The sequence below is a fragment of the Barbatula barbatula genome, assembly GCF_947034865.1.
Source record: "Barbatula barbatula genome assembly, chromosome: 6".
Lineage (NCBI taxonomy): Eukaryota > Metazoa > Chordata > Actinopteri > Cypriniformes > Nemacheilidae > Barbatula > Barbatula barbatula.
This window is the reverse complement of record NC_136765.1, coordinates 6,903,566-6,919,447: the sequence shown is the minus strand read 5'-3', so window position 1 is coordinate 6,919,447 and position 15,882 is coordinate 6,903,566. Positions and strand designations below refer to the sequence as shown.

Genomic DNA, 15,882 nt, shown 5'->3' with positions numbered 1-15,882 from the left:
ACACACGTTTTAACAGTAAGACAACATACGTCTGGTAAACACATAAAGTTTCATGATGAAAAATGATCAGAATAACAAAGATACCTGCATGATGCTGGATTAGCATTTTAGCATTATCATTACATACAGTACTGTAGCACCAACAAACGTTTACAACGTGAAGCGGCTTCCCTAGTAACTTACATTCATAAATGGTTAGGTGTTGGTGTTTTATCGTTCACTCAACATGTATAAATATCGTATGTTTTATTCATAGTTGTGTCGGTTTACTGTCAGATTTAGAAACCGATATACCAACTTAACTCTATCAAACCAAGTGGCACAAACTAATTTTCAAGGAACATACAATCCTACAATGAAATTGAATAACTTCTTGTTTGGATTTTTTTGTGTTTATGAAACATGATTATAGTTCTTGGTAAACCGCAATTGCTGGACAGTAACTTTAATACAGTTATTGAAGATGGGTTAGAGAAACTGCACACATGGATCAGGGAAATTAATTTAATGTAGTTGAATAAACTCTAGAATTATATTTTTGGATATGTTATTTGTTTATATACTTTGTTTTTGAATGCATTTTTTAAATGTATTTATGGTCTTAATATTAATTACGGGAAATTGTGTCAAGGTAGTGAACATGATTTTATCAAGTATGATATTTTCCTGGAACATTGTTGGTTCTGAAACAATTTCTTTATATAATTTACTGTATGTGATATGTATTTTATTGCAGTTATGTCAAACTAATATTCTGGTCCGGTTTTACAGACAATGTTTGGCTTAACCCAGGACTATTCCTTAGTTAAATTAGTATATTTAAGTTTTTTTTAAATGCCTTAACGTGCACACCAGTAATGTTTTTTTACAAACAAATTGGCACATACATATTTTAAAATATGCCAGGGCGAGTTATATTCAGTTAAGATAGCTTAAACATAGATTTTTGTCTGGAACTAGCCATAAACCTCACCTGTGACTCTGGGCATATGTGTATTAATAATTTGTTGTCTCTTCACATTGACAGATCACTAATTGAATATGAACAGCCTCTCTCCAGAGGTCGCATTGAGTCGGATCTCCCCTGAGTTAAGGCCTTTACTGTGTACTGTGATACGCAATGGACGGGTCGGTTTGGACTCCTCTAACTGTCTTCGGATCACAGATCTTAAGAGTGGGTGAGTCTGATGTAAACTATATACTATCTATATAATGTATATTTGAGTTGAATCAGGTTGAATCTAAAACATTCTGGGAGGTGTGCCCAGAGACCCAGCATTGGGGAACATTAGGTACATCCCAAATCACGCAGGTATGAACTACTTTACGCCATTTTGTAGTATTAATAGTGTGAATAGTGCGTTCACATTGAAAATTCTCAAAAAAGAAGTGCACACTAAGTACCCAGATGATGCATTTTTTCTACCGGAAATATAAAGTGTGGAACTGTAGATACTTCACACACTCAATGGTCACAGTTTCGCTTATGTAGTGAAAGGCACTCAATGGTCACAGTTTTGCTTACGTAGCGAAAGGTAGATGTGGCTACCAGACACTGCTCGAGCAAAACTATCTTGCAGAGTGATAACGCTTCAGTCTAGTCTGAATTCCGTTAAAAATAATGATGAAAAATATTTGTCAATGACTATTTTCCCAGGATGAAGACAAGACAATGATGAGATGAATAGGAAGACCTTTAACAAAAACTAAGACTATATCAGCACGCAATATTGTTGAAGAAACATTATGAGTTTAAAATGTAGTTATAAAATAAAAACGTACCCAAAAGCTACGTTTGTCTTTGTCGAAAAATTTTTTTCTGCGAGGCCCTGCTGTACGAGCGTTCATGTTTGCGGTCGCCAGATGACAGGAGTTCAGATCCCTCAAGCAGGGATGAAAGGTTAAAAAAAGTATACGTTTTCCGCCAGTGGGTGACTAAGATATATGTCGCTCATGCTATGAAAAAATCTGTTTTGAATGTGCATTAGACAGAGCCACTTGTTTGTGTGAAGTGCATTTGTTGTTGCGCTTGTTCCTGTGTGAAGTTGACTAATAGCGCAGCACTATTTATTTTCGTTTATATTTAGTTTTTGCGATTAAAACTTGTTTTCCATTTTCTAGAGCCCTGATCTGCGCGCACCCGGAATTTTATTTTACAAGCGTCTCACTGTTTGAGTGATTTGAGTGAATCTACTATCAAACACACTGAAGCTCATGCCTTTGCGACGACCTGCGAAAATAAAAGTCTGTCCAATTTGAACCAGATAAAAAATAGTTTACTTGTAGTAAATGTATAAATTGTTGTAAACACTATAGTATACTTTAATATTTACTATAGTTAGGTTAAACAATACTATAGTACCCAAGAATTTCACTATAGTGAAATAATTACTGTGTTGACTATTTTAGTACTTTTTATGGACGAATATATTTACTATTGTATAGCAAAACTCAGAACAATTACAAAGGAAAAAAACTAATTTGCGAAAAACTTATCTTAGCTTAAAAATTTATCCATCTGTATGTAACATTAATGTCCTTTGTCATTTTCCTGCCTGTTTATGTGATGTGAACACTTTTTATACTTGTGCTACAACTGTTTGGCCTGTGCTACAAAACTTTAAACCTCTGTAGCACTGGTGCTATGTGCAAAAAAGGTTTACGTACGGCACTTTTATGCATTCTGGCGACCATACGCAAATGCTTCACTCTGGATGCGCCGTTGAGGATCTTAAGTTAATTAGAGTCCTGCCGGACTGTGTTCTCTCATGAGCTGCTTGAGGTGCGTTGATCTTCACTACATTGTTTGTTTGCGATTGTGGTTGCTAATTAAAAACAACCCACCTTGCAAAAACTGAGAATCCGTTCATTACTTAAGTTCTGAGGGTTCTCCTGAATGCTCCGTCTCGTTGTTTTTTCCGGGGAATTGTCAATATTTTGCGGGCATCAGGAAGACGCTTGTAATTTGTGGGAGAACTTAAGGGAGAGGTTGGATGTGTATGAATAGGCCTATGCACTTATTAAACTTCTGTGGAAATATTTAGATGAAGTTGAATAAACTCTGATTTGTGCTTAATGGTAATAGAGATACTTGTAATGAAATATAAAAACAAATTTCTCAAACGACAACAATCACTATGATCATAATTTTTTGCGAAATAACGATTTTTATCATTTTAAAAATTATACAGCATGATGAAAATGTGATTAAGTTTGTATTGACTAAAACAAGAGGAAAATGCATAGACATTTAGTTGACAAAAACAGGAAAGGGATGACTAAATAAGATAAACTAAAAATAATATTTGACGTGGTACTAAAACAAAGACTTTTAAAAATAGCTGACAAAATGAACACTACTTCAGTCTGATGATGGCTAAAGTAATGCCAGGTAAAACTAATTAAGACTACATTAAATTTACAATGTACAAACAGATTTTTATTCACACACATTTTGTCATGCGACTGATGTCATTTGCGCTCGTCTGGGAAGCTGATACACTTCCGGCTAGTATAAAACCGTTTTGTATTCTAATTGTGACAATACCATTCTAAAATTCATACACTACATGGTTGAGAGCATAGTGCATAGTTTAAGTGCATAACATGTCATTGGGGACAACAACACTACGTGTGAATGAAGGCCCTAATTAATCATGCCAACTTATGTAAAAGATCCGATGAGCCCTGTTTTTTCTTTATGACACAATAATGTAATGTCTTTAGCATTTCAGTCCTAGGCTATTTTATTAAATATTGGTATCTTTTAAACGTTTATGGTTTGTTTGTACCTGCAGGTGGCAACCACAATGGTTTCACATGATTATCACTCTTTGTCACAGATTTCACCCTTTGCATTATTTTCTTTTCTTTTTCTCCACTCTTTAGGTGCACATCACTGATGCCTGGTCCTTCTTGTGATAGATTTAAAATTCATATTCCATATGCTGGAGAGACTCTCAAATGTAAGTTACAGTTCTCCTTCAGTGAAAAGTGAAAGTGACGTATTTGTCAGTTATGGTGAACCATACCTGAAATGTGACCTCTGCATTTTACCCATCCAGAGAGTAGAGAACACACGCACAGCAAGTCGTGAACACACATACACCCGGAGCACTGGGCAGCTATCACTGCAGCTCCCAGGGAGCAAGTAGGGGTAAGGTGCCTTGCTCAAGGGCCTGCTCATTACCTGCCGGCCCTGAGGATCGAGCTGGCAACTTTCTGGTCACGAGTCCGACTCTCTAACCATTAGTGGCTCAAATTTGTTACCTTGATTGATTACAGTTTTATGGAGAAAATACTACGCAATGCTTTAAAATGATTAATCTGCACTTGGTTTATCTTAAAGTATATTAAAAACACCACAAAGACATATAAACAACATTAAGAACTTGATTTTCACATTTTTGTTCATCATTCATCATATAAAGACGTGCATTTCTAAACAATATCGTACTCAAATATTTAAGACCATTAAAAATTAAATGACGACTAGATCATTTAATCTCATGAAGACAGAATAAATGATATACTTAATATAGTAGATGTTCCCAATTATGTTGAAGGAAAAGTTCATTTCAAAATCAAAATTGTGTTATTTTTTACTTTTTACTTACCTACATAATGTTCACCATGAACCAGACCTAGTGGTGTCTTTGGAACACAAATACATATATTTTAGGTGACATCCGAGAGATTTCCAGGCCTTCTTATAGACATCATGGTTATAGTTGTTGTCAAGGTCCAGAAAAGTACTAAATACATCGTTAAATTGGGCCATCCGCTCATAGTGGCTCAATTTAATTTTTTGAGGCGAAGAGAATACTTTGTGCGAGAAAAAAAATAGCAACTTTAATCGATATAATCTCCTCTGTCTTGTCAGTCTTTGTTGCGTGTTCACTAGAGCACTTCGCCGCATGCACATTCTGCGCAACTCTGTCTGATGATTTCAATATTGAGGAAGACTTGCACTTTTTTGCCCAACCGTACAAACCGAATTGGACATTCGTCAAAGTGCTCTCATTAATGCGCACCACATGTCTTGTCATCTGCATTTTTCAGTTTAAATGTAAAATATTACTTCAACACATTCAAAAATGCTGCACTTTCTAAGGTGATTCAGTGGGTCTTAGTGTCATTGTTTTGTATTAAGATGCACACCAGTAATTATTTCTCAAGATGCACATCAGTAATGTTTTTCTAAGGCATTTTTCAGTGACTTTAATTTCCTAATTTAACTAAGGCATGGTCCTGACTCAAGCTAAGCTAAGTGTTGATTTTTTGAAGCTCCAAAATAGTGGATCCATCGATCAAAGAACTGCTCGACATGGCTCTGTGGTCTTAACAAAGGTCTTCTGAAGTGAATCAATGCGTTTGTTTAAAATAAATATACACATTGACAGCACCATTAATGTTGATGTCTAGCTTCAAGAAATCAACAACAGTTCACTCTATTAGCCCAGAATATTCAGAACCTCGGACAGGGCAGAAGGTTCATTCTCCAACATGACAATGATCCTAAGCACACATCTAAAACAATGCAAGTGTGGCTTATGGATAAGTCCATAAGCTTGTCTGTGAAGGTGCTTTAACCAACTACTGAATCAAAAGTATGAATACCTGTGCAATGTAATTATTAAAATGTTTTACTTTTAATAAATTTGCAAAGTTCTAAGTCACAAATCGAACTCGGTTACTAACATAACCTCGGTTCCCTCAGATACCGGAACGAGTACTGCTTAGCAGGACGCTATGGGGAAAACTGGGGGGGAGGCCGCCATCCTTCTTGGGTACGAGGAAGTAGAGGCTGTTTGGTCTGACTCGGTTTGGTCTTGTGGAACCGGTTCTATGGCTCCTTTTCCAGTAAGCTCCATGCACAGAACGTGTGAATTTGCGCTCTGCACTCAGGTGGGGATCACCCTGCGGAGTAAATATCCTTGAGATATTATTTCCAGGACCCATTCCGAAAGACCGGGGATGGCCCGCCAGGCCTCGGCCCGTGTAGCAAGGGGTTGGGTGCAATGAGGAGGTACGCCACCTTTTGGGGGCTTGACTCCCGAGGAGTGGTAGGTTGTGTGGGCGTTAGAACAGACCCTGTACTCACAACCTGGTACCAAAACATATTTTCGCCGGCACCCGGAACTGAACGGGGAGACTGGGCACACACAAGAGCCTTTTTTGAAGGAGGTCCAGCCGTAGTGGGACCTGGTCCCTTCCTCTTCCTGGTCTCAGGAAGGGGTCTGAGGTGCTGGGTCCAGCGTTGATCTGAGTCGGGACCCTGTCTTTGTGGGTGTTGGAAGCGTCTCCCTGAGCGGGAGCGCTGGCGTGTCTCAGCTCCCATAGCCTTCTGAGCAGCAGGGGTTTTCACCGGCTGCTGAGTCGGAGCTGGCTTGGGGCGAGCTGCCACATGTCTGTATCCGGGTCTCTTGGGCAGGAAATGCTGGCTTGGGGCGAGCTGCCACATGTCTGTATCCGGGTCTCTTGGGCAGGAAATGTTTCATGGCCTGCAAAGGTTTCTGTGTTGCCATGAAGCATTCTGCGAAACCCTCCACTGCCGGTCCGGAGAGGTAGTAGAAATCGGAGCATCGAGGAAGGGGACTTTGTCAGCTTCTTTGATCTCCGTGAGCGTCAGCCACAGATGGCGCTCGAGCACCTGGGTCGTGGTAAGATCAGTTGCGCTCCGTAGTTCTCTGAAGAGTGCGCGGTCAGTACCGGACTCGTCCATTCCTTGGAGGAATATACCTGGTATACCTGGAGCACTGCCATGGAGTGTAGTGCTGAAGCCGTTTGGCCAGCGGACAAGAATGCGTGTCCAGCGAGGGCCGAGGTAGTTCTGCATGGCTTAGAGGGATGAGTTGCCTTTGCCATCCATCCGATGGTCGTGGGCAGACACAGATGTGCGGCTACCGTCTCAACTTCTTGTAGCCTTTCTCCTAAGCTATCCGCGAGTGCAGAGACGAGAGACTCATACTCTCGCAAGTGCGTCTGAGTGCGTCTTCAGCGTGGGAAGGTCCCAAGCATGAGACGCACTCATCGTGCCCATCAGCGGTGTATAGGAGGACCCCACACGAGTGACAGAAACGATGCAGCATTTGCAACAATGCTGCAGGAAATTTACTCTGAAATTTGCTCTTTAAGCGTCGCTGGATAGCGGCAGGGAGAAGACCGGCACTGCTGTCTAGCGAAGCCGCTGAGTAGCAATGCCGCTGAGCAAGAGGTCGGAGCAGTCAGTCTTGGGTAGCGAAGATCGAGTCGTCGCTGAAGAAGAAGAGAACTGTGGACCCTACGGCGATTTGTCTGCTTATATAGCCATAAGCCCGCCCCTATCGGCGGGTCCCATCGCCATTGGTCCGTGCAGCTTCGCTGCCATTGGTTTAAAGTTTTACTTTTCACACACAAATGACCCTGCAGTTTTCACTGCGAAAACACACCACTCAGAACGAAAGCATCACGTGACCTTGAATTTCCATTTTTAGTTAAATTATCTTTTTAAACCCCCACCTTGAGTTAAAATGTAAGCTGTGTTGATCTCTTAATTAACTAATGTAACTGAGTCTATTAACGCAAGCCATTAAGCCTATATGCCATGTTCCTTTAGAAATGTTGGGCTAACAAAATAAAACTGATTTTTTAAGATTTTCTAACAGTAATGCACTGAGCAAAATTCTTTTGATTTGGAAACAAGCTTCTGAGAGGAGCTTTTAGAGGTTTTGTCTGAAATGCTTTCAAGTACCACAGCTCAATGATGTTTAATGAGGCTGGATAGTAATTATAATTCAGCAATGATCTTAATTGGGAGTTCCTGCTAGCAATCTGAGTCATGAAACACTCAAGGAGATTTTCATGGAGGCCACATATGAACCGAGTTTCTCAGAGCTGGAGTTGGTCATAGAGATGATTCAGTGCACCACTCTCCTTTTATTGTATACAATTTGTCATTATACTGATCTCGACTTATTTATAAAATTGTGCTTTAATGCTTTTCTACAATCAGACTGATTTTAAGAAAATTTGGAAGTTTGTGGGTTTACTTATTGAAGAACCATTATGGGTGCATTCTTACTTTAGCACTACAGTTTGTGTGAATTGAACTTTGAAAAGGAAAATCTAATTAAATTACAATGAAGCCAGAATGCAGCCAGGCTTAACAGCATGTAGGTAAATCACAATGAATCGGAGTTCAGTAGTACTTATTAAACGTATGTCTTTACATATCCATTAAACATAATATTCATTATGTAGCAATTTTGTAAAAATGTGTTAGTCATCAAAGAGATCACTGATTATAAATATTATATATAGCACCCACAATAATGGAAGATTATGTGTATTATAAATTGGCATGCTGCAATTTCTCATTTTAAAACGACAAGTTTGTGTTTCTCTGTTCATCAGCTGAAAACAATGCTCTGAAGGTGATCCCAATGATATTGTTCCACTCAATTGTTATTGTTGTGGAGTTAACTCTGAAGTTTGGAACATTTTTGAAATATTATTTTTATCGTCTTTGGTGTGAAGAATTTAGAATTGCTTCCTGTTTTTAAATAAACTACAGCCAGTGGTTGACAAAACCTTTATTGAAACTCTTTTCATCAGAGAATCTTACAGGAACTGTACAGTATATCATATGTCTTTAATGCCTCTCAAACTTCACTACGAATAATTTTATTTAAGTGTTTTTTACATAGAGCTGCTTCAAGCCAAAATAAACAGAAAAGTAATAAAATGACCATAACATTTTAAATAAAGAGATTAAGCCTTGGCATGTCATTAAAAACAATTATTAGAATTCCATAAAGGAAATACTAGTGCTTGCAAGATCAGAAGGTTTAGGCCACAAAAACCTTTTTTTGACAAAAAACACATTTTGTTTTCATGAGACTGGTATATGTTGCATGGGAAACTGTATTTGCGCTGGCTGTGCATTCTGCATGTTATAGCCGTTTCCAACTCTGGTTGCCAGGTGGTTTCTTTTTACATTTTCCTCCAGGAAGAAGTCAGATTGTTTACTTGTGATGGGCTCTGGCAGAAGTGCTGACTGTCTGTTTTGCGTGCAAAGAGATGACACTCACAATGTCCTATGGCCTCTGTTAAGAGCTGGTACATTGTTTCTCTATAGTATCCACGAACATTGACTATGCAGCCAAATGTGACTTAAAACAAACGTCCCCTATAGGTTAAAAGGATAGTGAAAATCCTGTCATCATTTACAGGTCACTCAGGTTGCTCCAAACCAGTATATTTGATTTGTTCTGCTGAACACATATTTGGAAGAATGTCAGTAACCAAACAGATCTCATCCCCCAGTTACTGCCATAGTAGGGAAAATGGGGTGTAAGATCTGTTTGGTTACTGACATTCTTCCAAATATCTTCCTTTGTAATTGTGAAACAAAAGTTAAGATATAGTAGATTATAACATGTGATTTTGGAAAAATCTGTCCTCCCCTATTTAATGAGATAAGACATTAATCTTGCAGAAATTAAATTTTACATAATACAATTTAATAGATGTACACAATAACAGATGTAGCAGCAACTGTCTGAACTGGCAAAATGTGTGATGCGTGCAGTGCAGGTAAAAAGTGCAGTTGTGCGGTAGTTCAATATTGCTGATATACCAATGTATTTATAATATTGAGTGTGTTGTTTAAACTGTGTGTCTTAATATGAATAGCACTAGACCTGTCCTGATGTTAAAGTTGTCCTGGTTTAGGACATGGTTGGATTGGACAAAATTCTGACAAAATGTCCCCATGTTTTTATCTCATTCAAGGCATCCTGACTGAATATTACTTTCTTCTTAAAGAAAAATAGTGTAATACCGTGTTCTTCACCAGAACTTATGGAAAAATATGCCTCAGGTTCACGTGCAGCTGAGGGATAGCGAATGATAGACATTAACGTTAATAGCGCTCTCAATATGGAGGTCTCATCTCATAATGGGTAAAAGCAAAGAGCTCTCTCAATACCTTTGCAACATTTTTGTTGCGAAACATACTTGATGGCATTGGTTATAGAAGGATTTCTAAACTCCTGAATGTTCCAGTGAGCACTGTTGGGGCCATAATAAGGAAGTGGAAAGAACATAATTACATTTCTGACAGAGGAGTAAAAAGAATAATCAGGCCCACTTTTGGAGAACTTCTGAAAGACCTGGAATTAAGAGGTACAATTGTTTCAAAGAAAGTAACGCACTCAACTGCAGTTGCCTGTATGCACGCTCACCACGCAAAACTCCGATGCACATGTTGAAGCTTGTTTAAAGTTTGATGCACAACATTTAGACAAGCCTTGGAGAAAATAGTCTGGTCGGATGAGACCAAAATTGAACTCTTTGGATGCCATAATACACACCATGTTTGCACATCAAATGGCACTGCACATTTCCCCAACACACCATACCACCAGGCAAGTTTGGAACATCATGGTGTGGGGCTCTTTTTCAGCTTACGGCACTTGCAAACTTCCATTACATAAATGGATAAATGTACAGAGACATTCTAGATAAAAATCTGCTGCCATCTACCAGAATGATGAAGATGAAACGAGGGTGGACATTTCAGCAAGACAATGATCCCAAACACACAGCCAAAGAAACTCTCAATTGGTTTCAGAGAAAGAGAATAAATTCAGCTAGAATGGCCCAGACATTCACCTGACTTGAATCCAATAGAAAATCTGTGGAAAGAACTAAAGATCAGAGTCAAGAGGGCAACAGATCCTTCAAGATTTCAAGACTGTTTGTGTGGAAGAATGAGCCAAAATCACACCTGAGCAATAAATGCAACTAATTTCTCAAGACCATTTCAGTCTTGAAGGTGTCATTACCAACAAAGACGTTTGTACAAAGTATTCATTACATTTCAGTAAACATGTTCAATACTTTGCCCCTGTGTCATTATTTTTTATGACTTAATTTGGGAATTTAATTGTTTTGATTTCTTTGTATGTATTATTTGGGATGTTAACGACATCTGCCGAACATTTCATGTCAACAGCACCTTGAGAAATATATTTACTGAGAAAATTGGTGACATGTTCAACATTTATTTTACCTGCTGTATGTGTTTTTTTTAATATATACTGTATATACTTAAAAATGTATTTGTACCAATACATCTTTGTTTCTTGAAAGTAACTGAATACTCTTAAAAATTAATTGTTATCTTTGTGATTCTTAATGGAAAGGGAGAAACATGTTCTTTGAAATACAGGATGTTTACTTGACACATGGGCGTAAAAGAGTCTTTGATGCTGGCATTGACTGTTAGCTCTATTAAAACCATTTATAAGTTAAAGAATATCATACAATTCCAATTGTAATTGTATTAATGTGCACCATCGTAGGAGTTTGCAGCTCAAGTTAGACTTGAATTCATAGTTTTAAAGCAGAACTGGTGCTAAATCTTATGAGTCTGCACTTTCAGATGCATATATATGTGTGAATAATATATATTTTTATCTTGAAAGGGGACATCATTTTTAATGCCGGAGACCCAGAGCTGCCACCTGACTTTATCTTTGGAGAAGATGCTGACTTCTTGCCAGAGCCATCCGAACTCCCGGTGTGTATTCAGATTATGTGTGTACATTTCAGTTTATATTAAAGGTTTTCTTGATCATTTTAAAACACCATATATTTAAATATCTACAGAAGATCTAGAAAAGTAATTCTTCTACGTTGAGGGAAAAATATGGTTGCTCTTTTCCACCTCTTAAATGAGAAAATAGAGATCTCTGATCTTCAGTTAATCAAAATGTGTGTGTGCTTCAAGCAAAGCTCATAATATACACAAGACAACAGAACAATGCCAGTGGTTGAATGTCTTTGAAATAGCAGTGCAGCAAAACTTTCAGCTGTTTTGACTTACTTTTTATGGGTTAGTTAAACAGGGTTCCCACACGTTCTGGAAATTATTGAGTAATTTTCCAGTCCTGGATAACAGATGGAAAATGAAAGAAAACATTAAATGGCCTGGAATATCTTGTTGTCCTGGATTGTTTAAATGTTCTCGTTCATTAAGGAACAAACAATACAATTTACAGCTTGTCCAAAACAACAATAGTTTTATCGTTTTTGTTAGCAGAAAACGTTTTTTAGGGACGATACGTTTTAACACGTACAGTAACAGAAGTATTTTGAATTACACTGTTGAGTGTCCTTACGATATATTGACACTTTTTTGCGTTGGGTCTTGAACATGTATTTTACTGGTAAACTGTTAACATTATTGCACAATAATATTTTTTTCTATTTTCACTAGCTATATATATTTAAGCCATCTATTTCTATTTCTTTTGTTGTAGTGTGTCAGTACGAAATATCAGTTTACATTTCCAAAGATTCATTTAGCCATTTATTGTAATAATCCAGTTAGATTTTTGTTTGCACAAGGAGTCTGACAACCACACAGAGATCTGATATCATCATCATCCAGTCTGTCTGGAATGTACTTACTGTATATACTGTATGTAAGACATTTTAAGAAGCGGTAAAGGTCTTACTTTAATGTGTGTATACTCTTCATAACAACAAAACTTGAATATTTTGTAAAATAAAGAAAATAAATAGGACACGCTATTAGGAGAGAGTTTTCCTCTGCTTCCTTTGCACAACGTGAGCTTGAAGCTCATAGGAGTGGATTGAAAACGCTCCCAATGCTCCGTATTAGTACAAACGCACCGTTATATTTAAACATGAAATGTCAGGTAAGATTACTACTATCAGACAGACAAATCAGATGAGCATAAGAGCCTTCAGACGTCAGACACTGACACACAGAGATGCGACAAGTCAGAGGAGATTATGCTTCACCTCACAATGATATTTCTTTGAAATGTTTACTGTATTTTTAAAAACATTGATGGTAGGGATCCCCCATAAATGTTATTTGTAAGTATTCTTTTTATCAGTCCAAAATAAATTAGGCCGATATATGAAAGCAGATAAATTGCTAATTATTTTCTGCACCATGTTTGGACGTCAGTGGAACAATTTTAACCACACGCTGCTCACGCTGGTGATGTTGCGGGTCTGCATGTAGCAGTCTATGCACACTGTGAGAGTTTGTATTAGGGGAAAAATTGCTGTGTCAGATGTGTGAGAGTTATTAACTGGAAGAAAACATTAGAAATACAGTTTGGACCTGCGAAAGTGAGAATGCGAGGATGCAGTACAGCAATTCACTTTAATGTAGCAAGAGGTATTTTTATTACTTTCTATTTATAAAATTGCGCTTTATTCATGCATCCATGACAGCGTAATATCCATTTACGATTTCATTCCACGTAAATGAATTACTCGGAGAAGTAATTATATATTTATTTATGTCCGATTTCGTATAAGAAAATTATATGTCATCATTGTTCCATCCATCCATCCATCCATTTTCTTCCGCTTATCCGGGGCCTGGGTCGCGGGGGCAGCAGTCTAAGCAGAGATGCCCAGACATCCCTCACCCTAGACACTTCCTCTAGCTCTTCCGGGGGAACACCGAGGCGTTCCCAGGCCAGCCGGGAGACATAATCCCACCAGCGTGTCCTAGGTCTTCCCCGGGGTCTCCTCCCGGTCGGACGGCCTCTCGATGTGGAGGAGCAGCGGCTCTACTCCGAGCTCCTCCCGGGTGACTGAGCTTCTCACCCTATCTCTAAGGGATCACCCAGCCACCCTGCGGAGGAAGCTCATTTCGGCCGCCTGTATCCGGGATCTTGTCCTTTCGGTCATGACCCAAAGCTCATGGCCATAGGTGAGAGTAGGAACGTAGATTGACCGGTAAATTGAGAGCTTCTCAAAGGACGTCCATAAAAATTACGAACAGAACCGGTGACAAAGGGCAGCCCTTCCGGAGTCCGACATGCACTGAGAACAAGCCCGACTTACTGCCGGCAATGCGAACCAAGCTCCTGCTTCGGTCGTACAGGGACCTGACAGCCCTTAGCAAAGGACCACAGACCCCATACTCCCAAAGCACCCTCCACAGGATGCTGCGAGGGACACAGTCGTATGCCTTCTCCAAATCCACAAAACACATGTGGATTGGTTGGGCAAACTCCCATGAACCCTCCAGCACTCTGTAGAGGATATAGAGCCCGGATGAAAACCACACTGTTCCTCCTGAATCCGAGGTTCTACTATCGGCCGTATTCTCCTTTCCAGTACCCTGGCATAGACTTTCCCGGGAAGGCTGAGAAGTGTGGGAGTTAAAGATCTCTCTGACAGGAGACTCGGCCAGGTGTTCCCAGCAGACCCTTACAGTACGTTTGGGTCTGCCGAGTCTGTCCAGCTTCCTCTCTCGCCATCGGATCCAACTCACCACCAGGTGGTGATCAGTTGACAGCTCCGCCCCTCTCTTAACCCGAGTGTCCAAAACATATGGTCGCAGGTCAGATGAAACAACCACAAAGTCGATCATCGACCTGCGGCCTAGGGTGTCCTGGTGCCACGTGCACTGATGGGACACCCTTATGCTTGAACATGGTGTTCGTTATAGACAAACTGTGACTAGCACAGAAGTCCAATAATTGAACACCGCTCGGGTTCAGATCAGGGGGTCCGTTCCTCCCAATCACCCCCCTCCAGGTGTCACTGTCGTTGCCCACATGGGCGTTGAAGTCCCCCAGTAGGACGACGGAGTCCCCAGTCGGAGCACTTTCCAGCACCCCTCCCAGGGACTCCAAGAAGGTCGGGTACTCTGCACTGCCGTTCGGCCCGTAGGCCCAAACAACAGTGAGAGACCTAACCCTGTATGTCATCATTGTATGTCAACAAAATATACACACATACTACTGTGGTGAAACTGCATGAAATCTTATCCGTGTAGTAGTGTCAAATGAGCTTACACATCATTAGATTCCACAAGTTTGATGTTGTTTTATGTTGTTATTTAGCAGCGAGTGTGTCTCGCTTAAGCCACATCTGTCAGAAAGCCCATCCCAGAACGAACATTAGATTGATGCTCCTGACGGACCCTTAAAGCTCAGTGACACTACTGTCTTCTGTCGTGATCATTCGCCTAGTGTCATTAACACAACACTGTTGATGTAGATATATTATATAGATATCTATGTAAACAATAGCTTATTGTTTGTTGCATATCGGTGTACTTTCTGCATGAATGCGTAGCCATTTACACATTTACCCCATTTACACATTTACCTAAATAGAAAGATCTCCGTTTCGCTATTAATATAAATGTATTCTGTGATCATTCCACAATGATTGTCAGTACTTTGAACTTTTTCAACCTAAATTGAAAACACTTGGCATCTACCTCGTATAAAACCTAACAGCCCTGTATAAAACCTAACAGCCATTTACATTTCGTTACACTGTACTTGTATATGTGTTATGACAATAAAGTTGAATCTAATCTAATGAATCTAATTATTCAGGTTGCATGTACTCGGTTTAATTGACGGCATTCATTAAAAAGCCTTCAACAAGCGCCATGTTATTGTGTAATATTACATCATCATAATTAGTTTGTGACTTTGAGACCACCGTTTCCTATGTGTCCTCTGGATCATCTATATATTATAGGCATATGTACTCCAAAAGAAATCTTTAACTTCAAAAAAACGATTTAGTCAGCCACCAATTTTGCAAGTTCTCCAACTTAAAAAGAGAGAGGCCTGTCATCTTCATCATAGGTACACTTCAACTGTGAGAGACAGAATGAGAATCACATTGTCTTAAGAATTTATTTGCAAATTTGTTTGGAAAATAAGTGTTTGGTCACATACAAAAAAGCAAGATTTCTGGCTCTCACAGACCTGTAACTTCTTCTTTAAGATGCTCCTCTGTCCTCCACACGTTACCTGTATTAATGGCACCTGTTTGAACTCGTTTTCAGTATAAAAGAAACCTGTCCACAACCTAAAA

General features: G+C 39.3%; 1 protein-coding gene across 2 annotated transcripts in view; it reads left to right on the top strand.

Annotated features, from left to right (window-relative positions):
- babam2 (BRISC and BRCA1 A complex member 2) overlaps positions 1–15,882 on the top strand; it is a 112,389-nt gene that overhangs the window by 311 nt on the left and 96,196 nt on the right. Inside the window, exons 2-4 of one of the 2 annotated variants that reach the window (XM_079459020.1) lie at positions 1,028–1,178; positions 3,889–3,965; positions 11,472–11,566. In XM_079459020.1, the coding sequence (XP_079315146.1) occupies positions 1,042–1,178; positions 3,889–3,965; positions 11,472–11,566 (309 nt within the window). In that variant the 5' untranslated portion in view covers positions 1,028–1,041. Of the gene's footprint in view, positions 1–1,027; positions 1,179–3,888; positions 3,966–11,471; positions 11,567–15,882 lie in introns of those variants that run through there. The other variant, XM_079459021.1, reaches the window with a different exon arrangement.